The 21,935-nt window shown below is 39.9% G+C and overlaps 1 protein-coding gene across 2 annotated transcripts in view; it reads right to left on the bottom strand.

Moving 5' to 3' along the window:
* Positions 1 to 244: 244 nt before the first annotated feature.
* Positions 245 to 21,935, bottom strand: part of SATB2 (SATB homeobox 2) — a 118,426-nt gene continuing 96,735 nt past the window's right edge. For both annotated transcript variants that reach the window (XM_081167009.1, XM_081167010.1), the window contains 2 exons: positions 19,844 to 20,041; positions 245 to 1,890 (listed from right to left, as the gene is read on the bottom strand). In XM_081167009.1, coding sequence (XP_081023135.1) covers positions 1,435 to 1,890; positions 19,844 to 20,041 — 654 coding nt within the window. In that variant the 3' untranslated portion in view covers positions 245 to 1,434. The remainder of the gene's footprint in view (positions 1,891 to 19,843; positions 20,042 to 21,935) is intronic.

Raw genomic sequence — 21,935 nt, 5'->3', positions numbered from 1 at the left:
ACTGCAGCAAGTTCAGAAAATGTGTTCCCACCAAGTCTGCCATGCACCTCATGAAGCCCATACCTTGGAAGAGTGTTTGCTGAAAGTGTTTAGTCTCGTTGAGATAATGAGCTTTAAGACTCTAGATGTAGGGAATAAAGGAGATACAGAAGGAAATTCAGCACCAGAGAACCATCAGACCCTATGACTGATTTAAGAACCAGCCAGACTTGCCCAGAGTGATTGATGTGATATAGTCGTACGATTTCATTTGTGAAAGCTTTGTTGAAAAGCAATTTGAGCATATATAATGAGTAAATTTCCAAACATTAATATCAGACAAACACTAGAGGAGCAAAGAAACAAGAACTACAGCTGCACAAGCCCCACTGAAATTGACAGAAGTTGCACAGCAACAGTGTAGATGGTTTGCGCCTCCAAAACACATAACACCACTATAAAATGTGGCTCAATGTAAAATTCCACACATTAAATCTCATAAAAGCAACTTTTCATGAAGACTGCTTTAGTAGACAAAGTCTACTGTGCACTGATTCCCCCACCCACCCACTGAAAAGTCCATGAAAATCCACCTGGTTGCTACAGAAATGATAAAGAACAAAACATGCTCTGTGACTTCAAATGTGCATCATATACTAAAGTTTTTTTAAAGTTACTACTTGGTTTGGGATTTCATTTGTTAAGGTGCCCTGATTTTGTCCCCCTATTTTCTCTCTCCCTCTCCTTCACTTTAATTTTTTTGGCAGTGCTGCTCTAGGTTTTTTAAATGCATACCTCAAAAATTCCCCATCAAGCTGCCAAAGTGGAAGCCGTAATAAGAATTTAAAAAATATATAACAGGGATAAACATAGAAAATAAATAGGTATTTCAAAATAGTAACCACACCCTGAGAGCAGGCAGCAGTTTATCTAAAAGCCAAAGCAACTCATTGTGAAGTGGTTTCTTTAATACATAAACAAGACTCATATTTTAACGAGCTCATTTCACAGTCTATACTTTCAGATTGTTATGTCCCATGCAAATTTCATGTATGTGGGGAGATATATATATATATATATATATATATATATATATATATATATATATATATGCCGTTATCATTTCCTTCATTGATTTCATAGGTCTATTTCTTCCTGTAACTTGCTAGAAGATCCTTTCATAAGTGCAAGGTTAACGCTGATGTAATCATACGTGAATTACAATTAACATTGTCTCAGTCAAACATAAAAGTGTAACACTCAAGTGCCTTTTACAAGGGAATGTCTGATTGGGCTATGCAAAATAATAGTTCGGTTTGCACATACTCTATGCGCACTGGGGGGGGAAACCCAACATTATGCGCACTTTAAAAAAAAAACTTTTTAAAAAGAAGAAGCCAAAAAATAAAATAAAAAATTGGATCAATGTATTGCTTTTCCTGTGATGTTTTCACATTATCTCTGGTCAGTTTCTGAAGCAGTTGCCTTGTTTTTTTCAGGATTCTCTTCCTCGGTTTCCACTTTGTACATTTCCTCAGAGCCCTCCTCACTGTCATTCTCCTCTGACTCAGTCAGTAGCTCCTCGTCTTTGTATTCTGCCACATCTACCACGGTGCCCATGTGCTCTTTTAGTTTCCCATGATGCTTCACATGGTAACGCTGGTTCTGGAAGAATTTTATGATGGTGTGTTTAGGCAGATCCAACTGAGCCGATAAAGTGTGGATGGCCTCCTGATCCGGATAGAGGCCAACATCATGGATGAAACTTTGAAGGATGCCCAAAGCCTCTAAAGAAATTTTAGTGCGAGATCTTGTTTTTTTGGTACACGTGTCCTCTGTAGGTGGAGGTGGGGCCTCTTCTCTCGGAGGTGAGTTTTCCTTTGCTGGTTGGGATTGTTGTCTATGAAGCACCTGGAAAATGAAAAAAGGATACCTGTTTAAAGTAAGTCTGCCATGACACCAAATGTAATAGAATTAATACGTTACTAATTATGATTATTACATTTATTCAAATATATAAAATACAAAGCAGCTTGTCAATAATTTAAAACCAAAGACATAGAAAAAATATAACACTACCCAAAATGTGTGCTTCAGCTTTTCTTTTCTTTTTATTCTCAAGCAATCTCTTCTGTATAATGCAAGTTTGCAACATGCTGCATGAAGATTCTATAGCAGTACCTGTGTAGCAATACTGTACTAAAAACTGTTCAAAAATAGTTCAAAACTATTTCCTAAAAAAACACTAAAAAGAGAAATACATTTTTGGATGATGGGGTGAAATTTTTATTAGGAACGTGTAATTTATTACCAACTTAAAAGATGGCATATCTAAAGTTCCTAAAATCCCATTATTTGAAGAACCTACCGGTAGTTATTTCACTAAAATATTTGTTCTTTATTTCTGCATCTCTAAGTATGTGACAGAAGTGACATACTTAGAGTGTGTTTAATCAACTTCTACGCAAACATTGCAAATAGTTCCAAATAATGGTTTACTAAAGCGTCCACAATTCTCTTTAAACTTAAACTCACAGAGCAAATTAGATGAGGATTTTAGATCTGAGAAGACCAGAACTGTTAAAGAGGAGAAACATGGAACCATTTGTAAGGCAGAGTACACATGTGTGTGCATGAACCATGAGAAACTATGGGTAGATGAAGTGAAAGTCTTATCCTCAATTACAAGCCTTGGAAGAGTCAAGAAATATATTTCTTCTCCTGTTATGATGGAAGGTGGCATACGTCCTAAGCAATAAAAAGCTTGTGGGGCCTAGAAAATGTAATGAGTTGAAATAAATGTTACTGGCACTCTTGCTGCATAACTTTTCAATGATGACACGGATGTGTGGCCCAAAGCAGCATGCTGCCATCGAAGTGAGAAGTCCAGCCATTCAATTCCCTAACTTCATTAAGCAGCTACACGGTAGGTCCTGAATTGCTCATCTTGAAGGCCAACGTTTGCTCTGGTGATCTGCGTGTCTTAAACAAACATACTCTAGCCCTTCTGCAGAAAGGAACGCTGCAATTATTTGCTATAAATAAATTGGCTCAGGAAAAACAACAATACAATGCAAGAGCAACGAGTCAAAATGAGAAATATCAACTTCTTTCTCTTATCAAAAGGAGCATTGTTCCAGGCCTCCACAAGATGATTCTTTCCAATATTTCTTTTGTTTTTGCTTTGCTTTAAGACTAGTTTCTCAGCTTAATCTAAATGCTTGTACATTTAGCCCTAGGGGTACTGCAACACAGCAAGTGAGAGGAGCAGTATGAACCCCACTCCCACCAACCCAACAGAGAGCAGCATCCAGTGTAAATTACTGTATTTTTTGCTCTATAAGACTCACTTTTTCCATTCTAAAAAGTAAGGGAAAATGTGTGTGCGTCTTATGGAGTGAATGCAGGCTGCGCAGCCATCACAGAAGCCAGAACAGCAAGAGGGATTGCTGCTTTCACTGTGCAGCGATCCCTGTTGCTGTTCTGGCTTCTGAGATTCAGAATATTTTTTTCCTTGTTTTCCTCCTCCAAAAACTAAGTGCCTCTTGTGGTCTGGTGCGTCTTATAGAGCGAAAAATACGAGAGGTCTGGAGTCTATTTGCATGATGAGGAGGAGCTGGCATTGGTTCTCTGCCGTGTCAGTTTAGTAACCCCATGGCTGACTATATGTACTAGAGGGGAAAGAATGCAATCATACAGTGGTTCCCTATCAACAGAGTTGCAGCTCCTCTGCAGGTGGCAATAGGCAAAGCTCTACTGATATCTGTCTTGTGTGTTCTCTTGAGTGATAGCTTCATTGGCTTATGTACTCACAGCCAGATAAATCTCTGGTGTTGCATTTAACTCTCAGGAGGGGAAATTTCATGTGAGAAACCATCCTGAAAGCACGGGCACTTTAAAAAGGTGCATGTACAAAGCTTCTTGAAGCAGCATTTGTCAGAGGGGTTGAAAGAATTACAGCAACCACCATACATCACAGAAGAGAAGAAAGGCTATCTGTTTAATTTCAGTTAAGCGGAACTAAGAAAACCAGAATCAAGCCAACCTGACAAGTATTAAATACCTGGGATCTGTAAAACAATACACCTAAGACGTTAAAATGTTTAATTTGAGATGAAATTGGTTTCAAAACGACATACAGTGGTACCTCGGGTTACATACACTTCAGGTTACATACGCTTCAGGTTACAGACTCTGCTAACCCAGAAATATTACCTCAGGTTAAGAACTTTGCTTCAGGATGAGACCAGAAATCGTGCTCCGGCTGCACAGCGGCAGCAGGAGGCCCCATTAGCTAAAGTGGTGCTTCAGGTTAAGAATAGTTTCAGGTTAAGAACGGACCTCCGGAACGAATTAAGTACTTAACCTGAGGTACCACTGTGCTGGTTTGTTGAAGAGGTGTTCATTCTGCTTTTATATGGCACCATATTCAGTGTTGCAACTAGAGGGTATAAAACATTTTAAACAGGAAAATGCACCCAGTTCTTTGTTAACTTTATCTGAAGAACAGGTGGCCAATTGGTACAGGCCCTAATCCAACTGCATATAAGAAGATTACACCCAAGTCAGACAAGTACTCCAGTCTCCATAAACCATGAGCCTCAGAACTAGGCAATCTTCTCATGCTCACCAGCTTCTATTAAGACAAAGATCCTTGGGATGTCCAAGTCAGGGTACTGTGGCTTAATGTCAGTTAACAAATAAGCCATATCTCATGCAGTTTGTAGAAGCAACATCTTAACTGAAAATGGCAGCGTTCTGGGAAGAGTCTCTTGTCATAAACATTGTTCCTAAGAAATAAGTCAAATGTCTTAACTTCCAAGTAACTGTGCTCAGGATCATAGCACAAATTTGACTTGGAGTGGTTCAGTTCTCTGCTTTCACTCCTCCCTTCACTTCGCCATTAGCACAAGCAAGTCTTCACTTCAATTTTGGCCATCTGGAACTGACTTCCTATTGCTTCCCCAAATCAGTTCCCATCTCCTTGCAAATCAGAACTGAAACATGTTTTGTTCTCTAGCCACAGGTCTCAAATGTTTCTGCTTTCTCTAATGCATATTCACTTTAATGTTGAAAAGGGATCTACATTTGTATAAGAAAGCTAAAGCACAAGACTGTTTTGTTTTTTTGAGGGGGGGACTACTTTTCATAGGTATTACATTTTCACTTTTCTGAGGTATTAGTCTATTCAGATAGAAAACATACAGATATCTAATATGATGAAAGTTGACTTTGAAAAGATAAGTGACTCCTATTAAATCACACAACATTGCAATATGTTTTGAAGGCCACAATGAAATCCAGCTGGGAACCATGTGTAAAAAATAATAGTACACGCCTGCAGGGAAGGAAGTATGATATGGAATGATTAAGTTTAGGAAAATATATAATGTAGTATATCATTAAGGGAATGATCTGTATTACTTGTAATAAGCTACGGCAGAGGTTTCAAACTGTATTCCAGAGAACTCTGGAGTTGCTAGAAAACTGATCAAAGCCTCCTCAGTCAAAATATCAGTTAATAGTGGACCAGCGTCTCTGAACATCCGTGTTCCTTCCACTATTGATTTTCCACTGCTTGCAGTAGCCAAGCGAGAGTTTTTGGTGTAAGGCTGGTATTTTTATTTTTGTTTTAATTATACTGTCCAAGTGTCTTTAAAAGCTGCCTGATATGAGGAACGGTGAAACCTTTTCTCATCACTCTTTGATGGTAAAAGCCTCTGCTACATTTCTGCATTAAAAGATATGGATGGATGAAGATAAGTTGAAGACCACTGAGCTTTCAAAAAAAAGTCCTCATAGAACTATAAGCAAATAATTATATAAGGAATAGTGGGAAATGCTGCAGGAACTGGAAACTCCATGAAGGTCAATTAAAAGGGTTTAAGCCACACTAGGTGAAGAAGAACCAATTGGTGGCTCCCCACCCCCAGTGGATTTGGCCCTGGGTGCTATATTCAGCTATTCACAGAGTGACAGCCAACATTAGCAATACTCAGCGTAAACTCATAGAAATCAATAGGCTTAAATTACTGAAATCCAGAAATTTCTAGAACCAGGCTCCATTTCCACAGGTGGGAGCAGACCCATCCCAGAGGAGCACACATTTGCAACTCTATCATTCTCACAGAGCAAGCAGGTCTTGTGAGTGAGTACATCACAGCTTCCCTTTAAGCTGGTAGACAGGGTATGGTAACTATTTGGAGAACTTTGTTGCTTCCATCCAGTTCTGAATGTCTTGCAGGATTCCTGAACTCCTGAATCATGACTCCTGAATGTTTTGTCTGCCTCAGTAAAGTCCTGTTTTTTACTAACATGTAAGAGCCTGTGTGTGTGTGTGTGTGTGAGAGAGAGAGAGAGAGAGAGAGAGAGAGAGAGAGAGAGAGAGTGTGTTGGGCATGAAACAGGATATAGGGAAAGAGTCTCATGTGAAGTTGCCCCCATGATTTAACAATTCATGGAATTCTTGTAATGAGTTTGAACCAGGGATGGCCCGAGATGTTTGACTCTGCCACTGTACGTAAAATGGCCCAGTTGCTCTGGGAGGCCTTTACAGTGGTACTTCGGGTTAAGTACTTAATTCGTTCTGGAGGTCCGTTCTTAACCTGAAACTGTTCTTAACCTGAAGCACCACTTTCGCTAATGGGGCCTCCTGCTGCCGCCGCGCCGCCGGAGCACGATTTCTGTTCTCATCCTGAAGCAAAGTTCCTAACCCGAGGTACTATTTCTGGGTTAGCGGAGTCAAATAACAGAAACAACGGTAAATAAAATAATGTGCGGAGGAAAGAATTATCTGGTAGGAGAGACAGATGTGGCTACAGTGAACTAGGACAGCTTCATAGAGTTTGTAAGCTGATTCCAAATGCATGTGAAATTCATGACAAGCCAAACCTGCTTCCATTTTTTGACTACTGAAATGTACAATACTAGTAACTTTGCTTACAGCAGAAAATATTCAGCCTAAAGCTGTCACTGGTTTAAAAGCTCTGAGTTTCTTTAAAAAGCACTGGACAAAATGACATCTCCCAATGTCAAATACCCATCAACTGCTTATATATTCACTACTTTTCAATGTCTCATTCAGGTGTCTCAGATGTAGAGTGTATTAAATCTCTAGAACCTCATTTTAAATGCTGCACTTTGAAAGTGTATGTTTATGCTGAAGGGTGCACTGTGTATTTACATTTTTGAAACAGATGTTTGCAGATGCAATAAACGTACCCATAGAGAACAGTATCATACCATTCTGCAGCCTCCAATTTATATAGAGAAGAGCACAACAATAACAACAAAGCTTGGGTAAATAAACGGCACCTTTCAACACAATCTTAGTCTGGGCGTCCTGTTGGCAAGAGTGTTAATTAGATAGAATTTTCTGCCAAGAACCTTTACTAGCTGCTAGGAATGTCTACATGAGAAACTGTAGCAGAAGTTACAATTTGCACCTGTGCATGTTTTTCCTTTCAAAGCAGTGGTTAAGACTTTATTTTATTTTGCTGTGAAAGGTATTTGTGTCCTTTAGCTAAACAGGGCAGCACTACATTACAAAGCTCCAACAAAAGTATTTTCTTTGAGTTTGTTTGGAGCCGTGATTTAGCACCTTGATGCAATAAAACTCCATTAAATACTGTGATTTAGTTCCATCACTTTTCTTGGACTGCAGAGTATCCTAAGGTTACAAGCTGAGGAAAATTCAAACTGTTATTAAAAAAAAAACAACCACACATACACACCCCCAAAAAACTGTCTATGAAGCGATGACAAATTACAGACTACAGGTGTTAGATTACATTTTGACTTCAGGCAGGTTTAATATACCTTGGCTTCCTTTTACAATTGCTCACAGCATGTACAGTTATGGACAGGGGAGTTAAAAAAAAATAGTACTCAATAAATGAAGACCATGTCAAAAGAAATCAATATGAGCGTGCAAAATGGTAGGAAGTCTGACATGGATATATATATGTTCACTTTCATCTAGCTTCCTTTAATATTGTAACCAAAATGCTACTGGCATTTTTCATGTATTGCCTTTTTTAAAAGGGTTTAATAATTGCTTCATGAAGTAAACACTGGTATCACAGATAATTGAACTACCAAGGTGTGATATACATTGAACTTAATTTCATCAAGGCTGAAATATCTCTTTTGAGTCTTTTTTTTTAAAAAATGACATTTATCTGAAAATGTTCCTATTTTTCTTTGGATTTTAGCAAGGAACAGGAATATTTTTTCCTGAGAATTTTAATAAGGAACAGTATTAAATGTATCTGCATGACTTTTAGGCACTAAATTGATTTTTCTAAGGGCACTAGCTAAATGACCATAATAAATGAATTAAAAAGCATTGCAAAGAATGGGAGGCTGAAGGCGAAAGGTCTTACTTAGCTCACTGGCAGAGCACATCCTTTGCATGGAGATGGTTCCAAGTCCCCAGCATTTCCAATTCAATGGCCACGTAGCAGATAATGATAGACAGGTTGAGATTTCGGAGAGCCACTGTCAGTCAAATCATGTAACTTGCTGGAATTCCTGTCCACTCAATGTTAGACAGGTGCTATCTCTGTTGTCCTCTTTCAAAAAACCTCTTGAGATCTGTTCCAATGTATTTATATCATACACACACACACACACACACACACACACACACATTGAAATATGTATTGAAAAGGGTAATAGAGTAGACAACACTGGTCCAATGAATACATGGTTTGACTTGGTATAAGGCGGCTTCATATGTCCAGAAAGAAAATAAAAAGGGAATCAGTTAAGATACTACCACAGGAAACTACTGATTTTCGATTCCAGTATATTCAGACTAAACGTGACTAATTTCTGCCATTTTCTAATGAAGGTATCACTTTCATCACTTCATTTTTCAAATGCATAAACAAAACACATGATGAGCAAAGATTACCTTCAGTTTATCTGCTTGATTGATTTCATTACACGGCATTAAAATGTCTGCAAGATCAAAGTTCTGTCTTGTCTCTATCTATCTGCCTCGTTGTTACAATTAAGCAGTATGCTGAAGAACATAAGAAGAGCCTGCTGAATCCAGCCAATGTTCTCACAGTAGGCAACCTACTTGAAAACAGGATCTGAACCCAAGAGCACCCTACTTTCCTGTGGCTTCCAGCAACAGGCATTTGGAAGCATGGCTGCCTCCAGAGAGGGAGAAAAATGTTTCCCTATCCATTTCTCCATGCCATGTATAATTTTATAAACTTCTATCGCGTCACCTCTTACTTGCCCTTTTCTCTCGTCCCAAGCACTGCAACCTTTCTTCACAGGGTATCGCTCCATTCCCTTGATCATTTTGGTTGCCCTTTTCTGAACCTTGCGTTTTCCTCCCATCATTTTTGTAAAACTATAGAACATTCTTTTAAAATAAATAAATGTCAAAATTGTGCAGGGGGTCCTGGTCATGGGCTCCCCCAAGCTGCTCAATACACTTCCGGGTATACCGTATTTTTTGCTCTATAAGACTCACTTTTCCCCTCCTAAAAAGCAAGGGGAAATGTGTGTGTGTCTTATGAAGCGAATGCAGGCTGCGCAGCTATCACAGAAACCAGAACAACAAGAGGGATTGCGGCTTTCACTGCGCAGCGATCCCTCTTGCTGTTCTGGCTTCTGAGATTCAGAATATTTTTGTGTGTTTTTCTCCTCCAAAAACTAGGTGCGTCTTGTGGTCTGGTGCGTCTTATAGAGCGAAAAATAGGGTATAACATTTTAATGCTCCATGGCCAGGCTTGCTGGTAAAATTACCCTATATTCTCAGCCGACACGTACATTGCAGTCTAAATGCTAGGAATATGCCATTTCTTTGCAGCAGATGAGTGAGCTGATCTCCTCAACAGCTGAGTAACAACTATGCATTTGTTCCTCAATAAAGTGGAAGGCCATGACTTGAGCACATGTTCTCTTCGCTTGCGTTTATATAAGCTGAGTTCTGAGTTATGGTTCTGAGTAATTTCGCTATGACTTGTTCTTTATAAGAAGAAATGATGCTTAGAAAAAGAGCACTAATATTTCATTAACACTATTCCAGATTATATAGACGGTACGATGGCACCATCTTCATGCATGACTTGCTGCACTATTTCACATAAACCTAGAACAGGAACCAGAAAAAGGATACAAAGAGGCTCAGATGTTTATAGGAATCCCTGTTAAACCATGGTGTTAATCCTCAAATGTGGTTTGAACAAGCAAAGGGATTAGCATAGATCTTGGGTGGTTTACAGGTGTCAAGCATAATGAATGTGTTGCATCTAACATCCATCCAAAAAAAATCTGTTCTCTGAACAAGCCCTAAGAAAAAAATGGGTGTTCCTCATGTATCACAAAAACATATTCGTCCATGTTAGAAGTTTCCTAGGTGAGTGAGCAATAAATGAGGCTGGCCTAGTTGTTGAATCACTCAGTCTCATAAAGAAACCCACTTTGGAACTAGTACTGGTGATTGAAATCTCTCTCTCTCTCTCTCTCTCTCTCTCACACACACACACACACACACACACACACACACACACACGTACGTTTGGGGGAAGGGGGTTAGGGAAGGAAGGGAAGGAGAAGACTGATTGTAGATTTATTTCTTACAAATTTCCCCATGCAGCCTCCCTGTCCCAAGTGAGCAGATGGTTTAATGTTAGTCAGGGTCAGGAATTGCCCTTGTGGCTTCCTGCCTGCCTGCCTTTGTAGATTATCTAGATCATATTAAGATATGCAGCCCCCAAAATTAGAGAAGCTAAGTAGAGTACTTAAAACACTAGGCAGCCACAGACTTTGTTTCTTGGGCATGCTGAACTCATAACTTATGAATAGTTAGATCTGAACTAAACATAAAAATACTGGCTCTTGGACAACATATTTATGTTATCAAGCACTTCTTTGTCTACATGCAGCCACTTTCTGCCTCCTGTACTTAATCATTTCCCCATTCCTTCTCCTTTTCTGGGCCAAATGAGCCACTACACAAAATGCACATGAATCAACCACCATCCTTTCAATGTAGTTATTTGCCTGCCTCGTTTCTATTGATGCCAACAATTTGACAGAAAATAAGAACGTACACATATTCACACAGACTTTACCTTGAGAGTCTCCCTATTTTGTATCTAAAATTCTGCTTGCGATGCTACCATGGATCAAATTAGGTTGCTTGCCTGCTTTGTCTTACTCCCTTGAATGATGCTGACTCTGTCTAGTCCCCTTGCCTGCCCAGTAGTCCTGTTTCAGCTCCCCTTTCCAGCATAAATCCTCTCCAGTTTTAGGTCATTTGTGGCTTTTCCCATCTACCTTTTTAGCAAGTCTCAATACCTGACACATAACAGCAGGCACTGAAAAAGGCTATAGGTGTGCAATATTTTCAAAGCTTGTGAAATTACTGTTCTATATGTATTTCATGACTATGAATCAAAGCACTAAACTCTACTCTCTCACATCTCAGCAAAGTATTAAATTCCCTGCTGATTCTTCTAGGTCTAAACTAAGGAAAGTATTTTACTAAAGGAAATCTCCGAGGTCAACTAGCAATTAACTGAAAGGTTCTGATTGAATATACTATTGACTGCTCTCACATCAAGCAGCTTCCTGTTTATTATACCTTATGGGCTGACTAGGTGCCAAGACATTAAGCTGTCAATAATGTATTAATAGTGAACTATCCCCCTCCCCCCATTTGCCCAACAAATCCTCACATATTAAGGCCCATGATGAAATGACGAAAATCCTCACAATTAATGTAAATTAGTTCTTTGAGTTATTAAAACGTGGAAAAAGTAATGAACAATGTGAAACACTTCAGAAATTGAAGTACACAGACCAAATGACCTGATTAGGACTATTTCCTAAAATCTTTGTATAATTTACATAAAGCATACATTTACTTTAGATATCTGTCCTAATTTAGTATGCAGATTAATAATTCACCTTGCTCAACATACGATGTATGGTATTGTGATTGTTTTCCTTTAAAATATGTTGTAGATTTCCAAAAATGATATTCAGCACCTTTGATAACTTATTCAGAATACACCTAAACTGAACATACTGAACATTGTGTGCAATATACCCAACATACCACATAAAATGTCATAACTGCTGGTATATGAATGCTGCCAGCAGTCCTCAAGATCACAAATCATTGCACATGGACATTTTTAATTCACAAACAAGTAGGTTTCACTTATAATAATTTCTGTCTACCTGACAGTTTCCCTTCTGGTGTATTGGGTGCACGAAGAGCAATCATATGTTTAAGATGTTCATGGGGAATTTGAACTCATAATAGTTTTTCCCCCAAAGCAGAGAACAACAGGTTGTGCAAACACTTCTTATGTCATAACTGTGTGTTTAGTGAGTTGATGCGTCAGTTAGTAAACTAGTGCTGCCACATAAATTGCCACTGTCCTGTGCTGCAGATTCTTCACTGAAGAGACATGCTTGGATCCTGATTGCCATCAAACTGCTCCTGGCTCCACCACTTTAGTTCAAAGCTTTTTGAACAGTTAGGGGAGGCTGAGATTTTTTTAATGACAAGTGAGGTGAAGCTACATAGATAGCGCCACTTCAAGTTAACCTGAATAACTCTGCCATACTTGCTACACCTGCTTCCATTTCTACCACTACAATGAAAATTCTCTTTAAATTCAGGCTATCAATATACCCATGAATAAATTAATAAACCTCCCTTTCTGTGTTAGCTCTTTTAGTGTGACAAAGGTTTGTTTAAGTCAAACACTTGCATACATCATCATCATCATCTAAATTTGTATACCACCCTTTATCCAAAGATCACAGAGATGGGCCTCAGATGATGCCTGCAGAGTTTGGGTCAGTGCATGTGGGGAGAGGCCGTCCTTGAGGTATTGCAGTCCTGAACCATTTGAAGCTTTATAGGTCAAAAGCAGCACTTTGAATTGGGTCCGGAAACTAACGGACAGCTAGTGCAGTCAGGCCAGAAAATCACCCAAAGCCATCAGTAGACCCTTTGAATCAAATAGCCTCCAAGGGCGGACCGTTCCAATAGGTTCTCCGCCTCTGAAGTGGGGAAAAGGCGCTGAAAGCCAAAATCTCAGCAGGAAGTGATCTGACCGTGACAAGGAACGGATGTCAATATCCCTCACTTTCAGATCACTCTTCCTGCCCAGTAGAGAAAACAAGGTCCAGAGTGTGGCCTGCCACTTGAATTGGGCTGGTGACATGTTGGGACAGCCCCATGGTCATCACAGCAGCCATGAAGTCCTGAGCCACCCTGGAGCAAGTCGCCTCGGCATGGATGCTGAAGTCCCTCAAAACCAGCAGGCTAGGAGTCCTCAATACTGCCTCCAAGACCAGCTGTCAGATCAGGCAGGGAGACTGCTGGGCAGCAAGGCAGAATCCCTAATCTGTCCCGTTTGCCCAACGCCAGGAGCATACTCTTTATCACTTTCACAAATAAAAAGTTTGTCTGATTTTTCATTTCCCCTACCAACATCAAGCAGACACTAAGTTAAATTTAATTAACGATTTACAACAAACAGTGAGAAATTATTTAGAGAGGACTTCAAGTCCTTAGCATTCAAGTGTCTAAAAAAAGTATTATATAAAGAAAACTTTTAATGAATTGAATAGAGAAAAGCACTTTAATTAAATGCTGTCAAAGAGGATTGTATTAATGACTGCACACAGAGGAATTTAAAGCAAGCCAAGTATATTTAGCAAATAGGAACTGGGCTTTAGAAGGCTGTAACTATTTATGCTTCCAGAACTGCAATGCATCTAGATCACGGTGCCAAGTGAAACCAGTTATGTTATTAGATATGATTTTATTTATTGAGGACTATTAAAATTTCAAATGTGACAGGGAAAACATTTTTCACTTTCAAAATGGAACAAAATTATTTCCGCTTGTAGGAGGGAAAATAAATAATAAATAGTAATAATTACTTAGCACTTAACTGCTGGTGGGCTGTCTATACACATATCTGAAAGGCGATGTGGAAATTTCTCCACGTCTCTTTGTAGTGCAATGCAATCCAATCCAATGCATTTCTTCTCAGAAGTACACCCCACTGATTTCAGTGTGACTTATGCCCAATGTGTACAGGACTGTAGCATTATAAAAAGGTAAAGGGACCCCTGACCATTAGGTTCTGTCGTGACCGTCTCTGGGGTTGTGGCGCTCATCTCACTTTGTTGGCTGAGGGAGCCAGCATCCAGCTTCCGGGTCATGTGGCCAGCATAACTAAGCCGCTTCTGGCGAACCAGAGCAGCGCATGGAAACGGCGTTTACCTTCCCGCAGGAGTGGTACCTATTTATCTACTTGCACTTTGACATGCTTTCGAACTGCTAGGTTGGCAGGAGCAGGGACTGAGCAACGGGAGCTCACCCCGTCGCAGGGATTCGAACCGCCGATCTTCTGATTGGGAAGTCCTAGGCTCTGTGGTTTAACCCACAGCACCACCCGCGTCCCAATAATGCGTCAGCATTATAGAGCAATCCTAAAGTCATAAGAAGGTTTCATCTGGTATGTCCACTGAAAGTTCAGCAGCTGTGGATGGTTTCTGCCACTGAAGGGGTGGATCACCTTCTCAGGGATCTAAGCCCCCTTGTTTCCCCAATATACTCCCAAAAAGACTCTTTCAGCTGAGGTTCGCATAGTCATTTCCCTCCACAGGAACATAGGAAGCTGCCTTACACTGGTTGGAACACTGGTATTGTCTACACTGACTGGCAAGCTGCTCTCCATGCTGCAGGTAGGGAACTCTCCCAGCTCTACCTGGAAGGGAACACCTGATGACACACTCTACTATGGATATTATTTGTGTGCAGTCGGATACAGGGAGAAGCGATTCTTGAGATATGTTGGCCATAGGCCCTTTAGGGTTTTTTACATTGAAACTAGCACTTTGAACTGGGCCTAGAACTGACAGTAATAAACTTCCACAAATATAAATAAGCCTTTCCAACATGCTTATCAGATTATTAATAACCGAGCAGCTACTATACTTCAGTCAACCCATTCTGCTAACAAGGAACACAGATTCTATATAGAATAGATTCAACATGTTTTATGTTTTTAGATATGCTGTAAGCTGCCCAGAGTGGCTGGGGAAATCCAGCCAGATGGGCGGGGAATAAATAATAAAATCATCATCATCATCATCAATTTACAGTGTCTTTCAACCAAATGGTTGATCTGGCCCAGAAAACTTACTACTTTGTTCCTTCCACTGTGCTCAATACTTTCTGCCCTCATCCCAGAAACTGTGTCCAACAGATGTATACTCCTTTTTGTTGTAAGAGCAGATCCATGCAACTCAAAGACAGCAGCTCAATCTGTATTTTTGCATTGTGCTAAGGAGCATAACAAAAATCATGCACAATTTTTGGTGTTGGTTTTCTGACTTACTGATCTTGTTTCTATCATATGGAAGATTCTGCTCAATTAATATCCAGTTATTAGAGTATATGATCTGACCTGGACGGCTTCAGCTCTGGCATTTTTTCCTCTAGAAATTAGTTACTATGTTGTTTGGAAATTGAAACTGCTGAAAATGCAGTTGCCCAAGTAAGCTGCAAATAGCATATTATTACAGCACTGGAAAGTTTGAACTCGTTACCAGTACATTTCTCAAGCATAAAATTAAGGTGCTGGGTTTGTCCTTTAAAGTCTTAAATAGCTTGGGATCAGAACGTTAAAGAGGGATCTTAAAGAATTCTCTGTGAGTTTTGACGGAGAATGAGGCCGGGGAAAGGCTGTCGCTGCAGCAAAAGCTGCTGAACACGCCCCCTCAGTGGCACCTGGTTGGGTGGCCCTCCGAGGGGGCGTGAGCGCCAGCCAGGTGAGCTGAAGGCAGGGGGCTACGCCCCCTGCTAGGCGGGGCTCAGGCTCCCGACCACAACCCCTCCCCTCTCTTTCAGGGAGGAGAGTCTTTATAACGGAAGTTGCAAACGTAAGTCTTAATAAAAATCTGAAGCAAGTTCTAGGCACATTAGGCATGAATGTTAAACAGAAACAGCTGAAATGGCGTGATAGGTAGGTTTGGCTTCAACAGTAAAATTTCAGTGGCTTTCCACTGCAATTGTAATAACTATCTATCATAAGAAACTCTACTGGATATTTTAGATTCAAATATAAAAGGCCTCATTGCCTGTTGTGTGTAGCTTATTGGTTTTATCAAAATGCGTGCAAAGCTTTTAGGAACTAGGGTTCTAAGCTTCTATAAGCTGTCATGAAACATCCAAATAGAGCTTATTAAAAAGAAAAGTGGTCAAACATTCATTAAAACTAAAACCACAGTGCATAGCCACACATTTCTCCAAGGGGTGAGGCATCAGTTTTCAAAAAGATGACAACTCAGAAGGCAACTATTTCACTTCAAGCATTTGACTTAATATTACACACTTTCATTAAAATAGCTTTATTTTTTGAGGCCTCAAATGCCCTCTCTCAAAAGCTTTAAGATGGACCATTCAATTAAGTGGCATGAATACTGTAACCAATATTGACAATGTACTTTGGTTGCATATTACTAATCAAACAAAAATTTGGGGAGGCAAATGAATAACTTTTTAAAGGTAGGGGTCATGCTGGGCAAGTTGGAACTTACAACAGGCCGATCCTTTGGGGAAAAGGATATTTATATCTCCATAACCCTCAAGAATGAGTCATACATACTGGAAAATATTAGACAACATTAAACTGAATGTACTCTGCCTTTAATTAGAACTTAATCTGTTGCCTAGGCTTTTCCTCTAAGTTTTAACTATATAATAGTTTCCTGCATTGTACTTTTAAAAAGTATTTTATAATTCTAATACAAATGAACACATGCTGAGACTTCTGTAGCTTTCCAGGTCTAAAGAGCAAACGTTATTATTTTTGTCTGTTTTATTGTTGCAACCTGCTCGTGTCTTTGGATGAATGGCAGGATAAAAGTTTTTTAAAACAAATAAACTAAGTCATACTTAGGCACACTGAAATAAATGGATTTAAGTTACTTAAGTCCATTTTCTTAAGTGAGTCAGTTCTGATTATGACTAATGTTGGTTATTACCAAGTAAAATAATATTTTCACCATAACTACGTTTTGCCCACCTGCCTTATGTGCTTTGTAGATTGGACATCTTACACACTGCTTTAAAATTGTAATTTGACTGAAAATAAGGACTGAGGATTATTTAAGCATTTTTCTCTATCCCTTTAATGCCATGAAGAAATTACAGAAAGTCTATGAAACTTAGATGAATAATCCTGATTTTAGGCACAACTTCTGCATATGTTTTTTTGCATGCAGCCCACCAGGGGAAGGTACATAAACTGGTGGAGGCGAAGTGGTCCAGCTGCTGTAAGTGCTCCACAGTGTGTGGACCTGGGAATAGCTGCCTAGCCATTACTTTGGTGTGCATAGATATCCAGAGCTGTAGAAGTGGCTGTAAGTGTTACCTTTCACAATAAATACTTAAATACTCTCCTTTGGCTGAGAAGCGCTCTTGATATGCACACTGTATAAAAATGCCTACCACCAAGAGCTACCATACCAGGAAATGAGAACCGTAAAGGCAATGTTCAGGTGTTCTTAATATCGTCACATTAAATAACATTTTAAAGTAGTTCGTTTTGAGAATTATTTTTACCTTATATCAGCATTAACAGAGTTAGGGATCACAGAATTTTTAGTGGCAAATTTTTGCTTCTGCAGCCTCAGCACTAAGACTGGCACTAAGACTAAGAGTCAGCAACAGGTTAAAGCAACTTCACCAGTCTCAGTGCTGGAACTGGTAAAGTTAATGCCCTCTCTCCATTGTCTTAGTATTCAACTGAGTGGGGATTAGAGCTGTTAATCATGATAGAGGAAAGGGTGTGTTGTTCCTTCTCAGTAATATTATTCATCCCTTTAGATAGATGATCTCAATCAAGAAAGTTCTAAGAAGCCTGAAGGAGGGATGCGGGTGGCGCTGTGGTCTAAACCACTGAGCCTAGGACTTGCCGATTGGAAGATTGGTGGTTCGAATCCCCGCGACAGGGTGAGCTCCCGTTTTTCAGTCCCAGCTCTTGCCGACCTAGCAGTTCGAAAGCACGTCAAAGTGCAAGTAGATAAATAGGTATTGCTCTGGTGGGACGGTAAACGGCGCTTCCGTGCACTGCTCTGGTTCACCAGAAGCGGTTTAGTCATGCTGACCACATGACCCGGAAGCTGTTTACAGACAAACACCAGCTCCCTCAGCCTATAGAGCGAGATGAGCGCGCAACCCAGAGTCGTCCGCGTCTGGACCTAACGGTCAGGGGTACCTTTTCCTTTACCTTTAAGATGCTTGAAACCAGGAAACACAAATGTTATTACACAGAATGAAAGACACAAAACATACATTGATTGCAATTGTTGCTGTTATACTAACTTTATCATTTATAGTAGCTGTCTTCCTCCTTACCAGGTAAGGGATCAAAATGGATTTCAAACTCATCTTTGGCATTCATTATTCAACTTGCATTGTGATATCAATTAAAATAAAACAGCTCCACATAGTTTCTAAAATTTTGATTACTCCAAGTACATGAAGAAAAGAAGGGAGAAGACAAAACATCTCTGCATATTAATAAGACATGTTGCTGAATGGATTCCTTTAACAGTACAGCAGTTACTGAAAACCCATGCATCCCAGTGACAGAACAATCTAAGCACAGCAACATTTGGGAAGAATTAATATTAGCTTGAACAAAGAAAATAGTTGGATTAAATGCATTTACTGTCACGTACAAACCCCAATGAGTATGAGTGTGATGGCATCAATTTTGTGCATTTGATACTGGTTGTCACTGATTATTTCTGGTTAATTGTGTAATAGAGATCGTCACCGCCAAACCAATATCACGATTTAGCATCAGGTTAACAGAACACAGGAGGCTTATCAGATAGGCACAACAATACCTTAAGTGCAGCACCCCCAAAACACAGATCGAATGTTTCAACTGTGTTGGAGAGTCTCCAGAGTTTTGCTATTTATAGCTGCCAGCTGGTTCCAGTTATTTTTCTTCATTTTTCATATTTTGATTGTAATAAATAATTAATTCAAGGCTTTGTAACTTGCTGACAAATACAAATGCATCACATTGCAATGCAGTGTAACGTGTCACTAGAAACTACACATACTATGCAGAAAAGTAATGTGCTTGAAGAGTTTCAAAAGTAGGCTAAATTATCAAGGTCAACCATTAAAAAAACACTAGCGCCAAAAGACCACCTACATTGGTTACTGGAGCCTACTTTCAAGGCTGGCAATTTTTATTTGAAATCAAATTTCTATTTAGTAGCCATCTGTGATTAAATATGGGTTAAAGGAACAGACACCTTACCAACCCTTCCTATACACGTCTGAAAAACGTAGAATTTCATTTAAAAAAATATTTCTTTAAAGAGGAAAAAGGAGGAGGAAGACAAACTTCTTCACGTCCCATCACGTACCCTGCTCCTACTGCATGGTGATTTCGAAACTTGCAAACTGAATTTGAAAATATAAAAGGGAGCAGTGCCACTTTCTAATCATTAGTCTAATGAATTGTGCCAGAAGAATACATAAAAAAGACACTGGACAGCGACCCAGGTACCAATGCAAAGACGTAACTCTAAAATATTGTAGTCTCAAGCTAGCTCTCTTTGAAATAGAACACAGGCTCGTGAATACACAAACACACCTGCTTCTAACATCACTATCTTGATCCCTAAGCCAATCTAGGAACCTTTTCACTGAAAAAGACACTGGACGTTTTGTGCTTCTAGATCTGGAAGATGCTGGAACCATTTGTGTTTTCATTCTTTTACTAGTTGACGTGGGGCAAAGAATCATTTTAAAACGGACAGTTAGAGCACTGACCTGCACAGGCTCAGGGGTAAGTTGGACTACATGCTGCATACGTTCACTGTGATGATGCCTGGATTCCTCTTCATAGATCACATCCCTCTCATGCTGCGGAAGATTCAGGAAGCGCCGGATGGTGCACAGATTTTCCCAAAGTGTACGGTTCTCTGGACTCGGATTTTCCTTCCAACGGAGCAGCTCACACAGCCAACCCTGCAGTGGAAAGTTAAAATAACTGATGTTTTAAGTACTAGTAAACCGGTGAACGACATAATGGTTGAAGGGACTTTTTATTTTATTGTGCTGCTATGATTTATCACACGTGCCACTTCCAATACTTGCTACCTATTTAGCATAGCTTACATTATAGTGCTCAAAATCATTACAAACTGATTCACCAGTTTGGTAATTATAATCCTGCTGCATAAAATCTTCCAAGTTACCTAGTACATACATATAGTCCACTTGTGATATGTTCGCTAATGGCAAATTTTGACCTTTTTCTAATAGTTCAGGACGCTTCAGTTTTGACCCAGATGGGAGCCCTTATTCTTGATCTACTGGACAATAGAGGCAGCTTGTGGCACTTCCATGCATGTCTGATACTGAATCACCCAGTGTGAAATCTCATTCACACAAATCTTCCTTGTGCTAGATGAGGGAGAAAAAAACATGATGTATATTTACTACACCAGTTATGAGTGTGTCTGCATGCATCTGTGGTTTCATGGACTGATATGAGGGAACTTGGCACCCAGGCAGAATCCAAGAAGGGAGACTCATTGAGAGAAAGTCCTAAAACAATCAGAGGGAAAACCTGAATTCTATGCAGTACTGATCATTACCAGACAGACAGCTAAGGATGAACAACTCTGTCAATTTTGGTTTCTCATGTTATCATTTTCCAATCTAAAGTTCACTCCATTTCTGTATCAGTTTGTGAATTCGTATTCTTTATTTTTAAATGATATGCATTTATCCTAATAAACATCTCTGAATGTATTACTGCCTGCAATATGCACTCTATTGTCGGATAACTGCATTTCAAATTTCATTAATGTACATATTTCCAAGGAGAGGTGCGTTTTGCTTGCATATTGATTCAGGAAGGGCAAATCTGATGAATCTGCATTCAAAAGTGAACCAAACTAATTTCTCCCACTGCCCTGCAAACAGTTTGGAAAAACACAAAGGAGAGACACAGGGAGAGTATGCCTGCGTTACGGTCAATAACTAGAAAAAAAGAAGTAGACCTGGAAAGCAGTGGACCCTGCATTCAGATTCTTTAAAGAATCTAGGAAGTTGCCTGGAACTATGATTGCCAGGATATTTTGTAGAGTTCCTTGGGAACCCCTACATAGCTAAGTGAAGAAAAAGCTTAGAAGACACTGAACCAGGCAATCTTCTCCCACCTCTACCTCAGATTCACCTACTGTAATATTTGATGGATTTACATGTATTTTATTGGGAAATCATGAACAGAACCTCGCTATAATAACCAACAGTTTGATTACTGCCTATGCCCTTATATGAGGTGTAAGGGAGGGGTAGTACCTCTGGTGGAGGACACCTCTGGCTCCTTTTGGGGTAGTTTGTCCACCTTTGGTCCCTACTCAGCACTCAGCTTTCACCTGTGGCTCCTAGAAACTGTCAGCATGAGACAGCGGCCACACCCTGGGAATGGCTTCGACTGGCAGGCTAAAGCATGTGAGAGTACCTGATGGGTCATAAAGCCTCAGTGAGTTAGAGACTTCCTCTGCATACGAAGACAGGCTCTGGTGGATTGAGAGGACAAGACTAACGAAAGGTCTAACAGTCAAGAAGGCCATTCCTGAATATGCTATAGAGCAGGCATAGGCAAATTCAGCCCTCCAGATGTTTTGAGACTACAATTCCCATCATCCCTGACCACTGGTCCTGTTAGCTAGGGGTGATGGGAGTTGTAGTCCCAAAACATCTGGAGGGCCAAGTTTGCCTATGCCTGCTGTAGAGGGAAGTGAGGGGCAGGTGGGGTTCATCAATCTGGGAAGGTAGCCCATCTAGGAGAAGGAAAACTTTGATCCTAAACCTCCGCTGTCTTGTGGGATATCTTCAAGAGAAGAAAAGG

Source organism: Podarcis bocagei (genome assembly GCF_964188305.1).
Source record: "Podarcis bocagei genome assembly, chromosome: 1".
Classification (NCBI taxonomy): Eukaryota; Metazoa; Chordata; class Lepidosauria; order Squamata; family Lacertidae; genus Podarcis; species Podarcis bocagei.
Note: the sequence above shows the minus strand (reverse complement) of the source record. Positions and strands in the feature narration are given on the sequence as shown.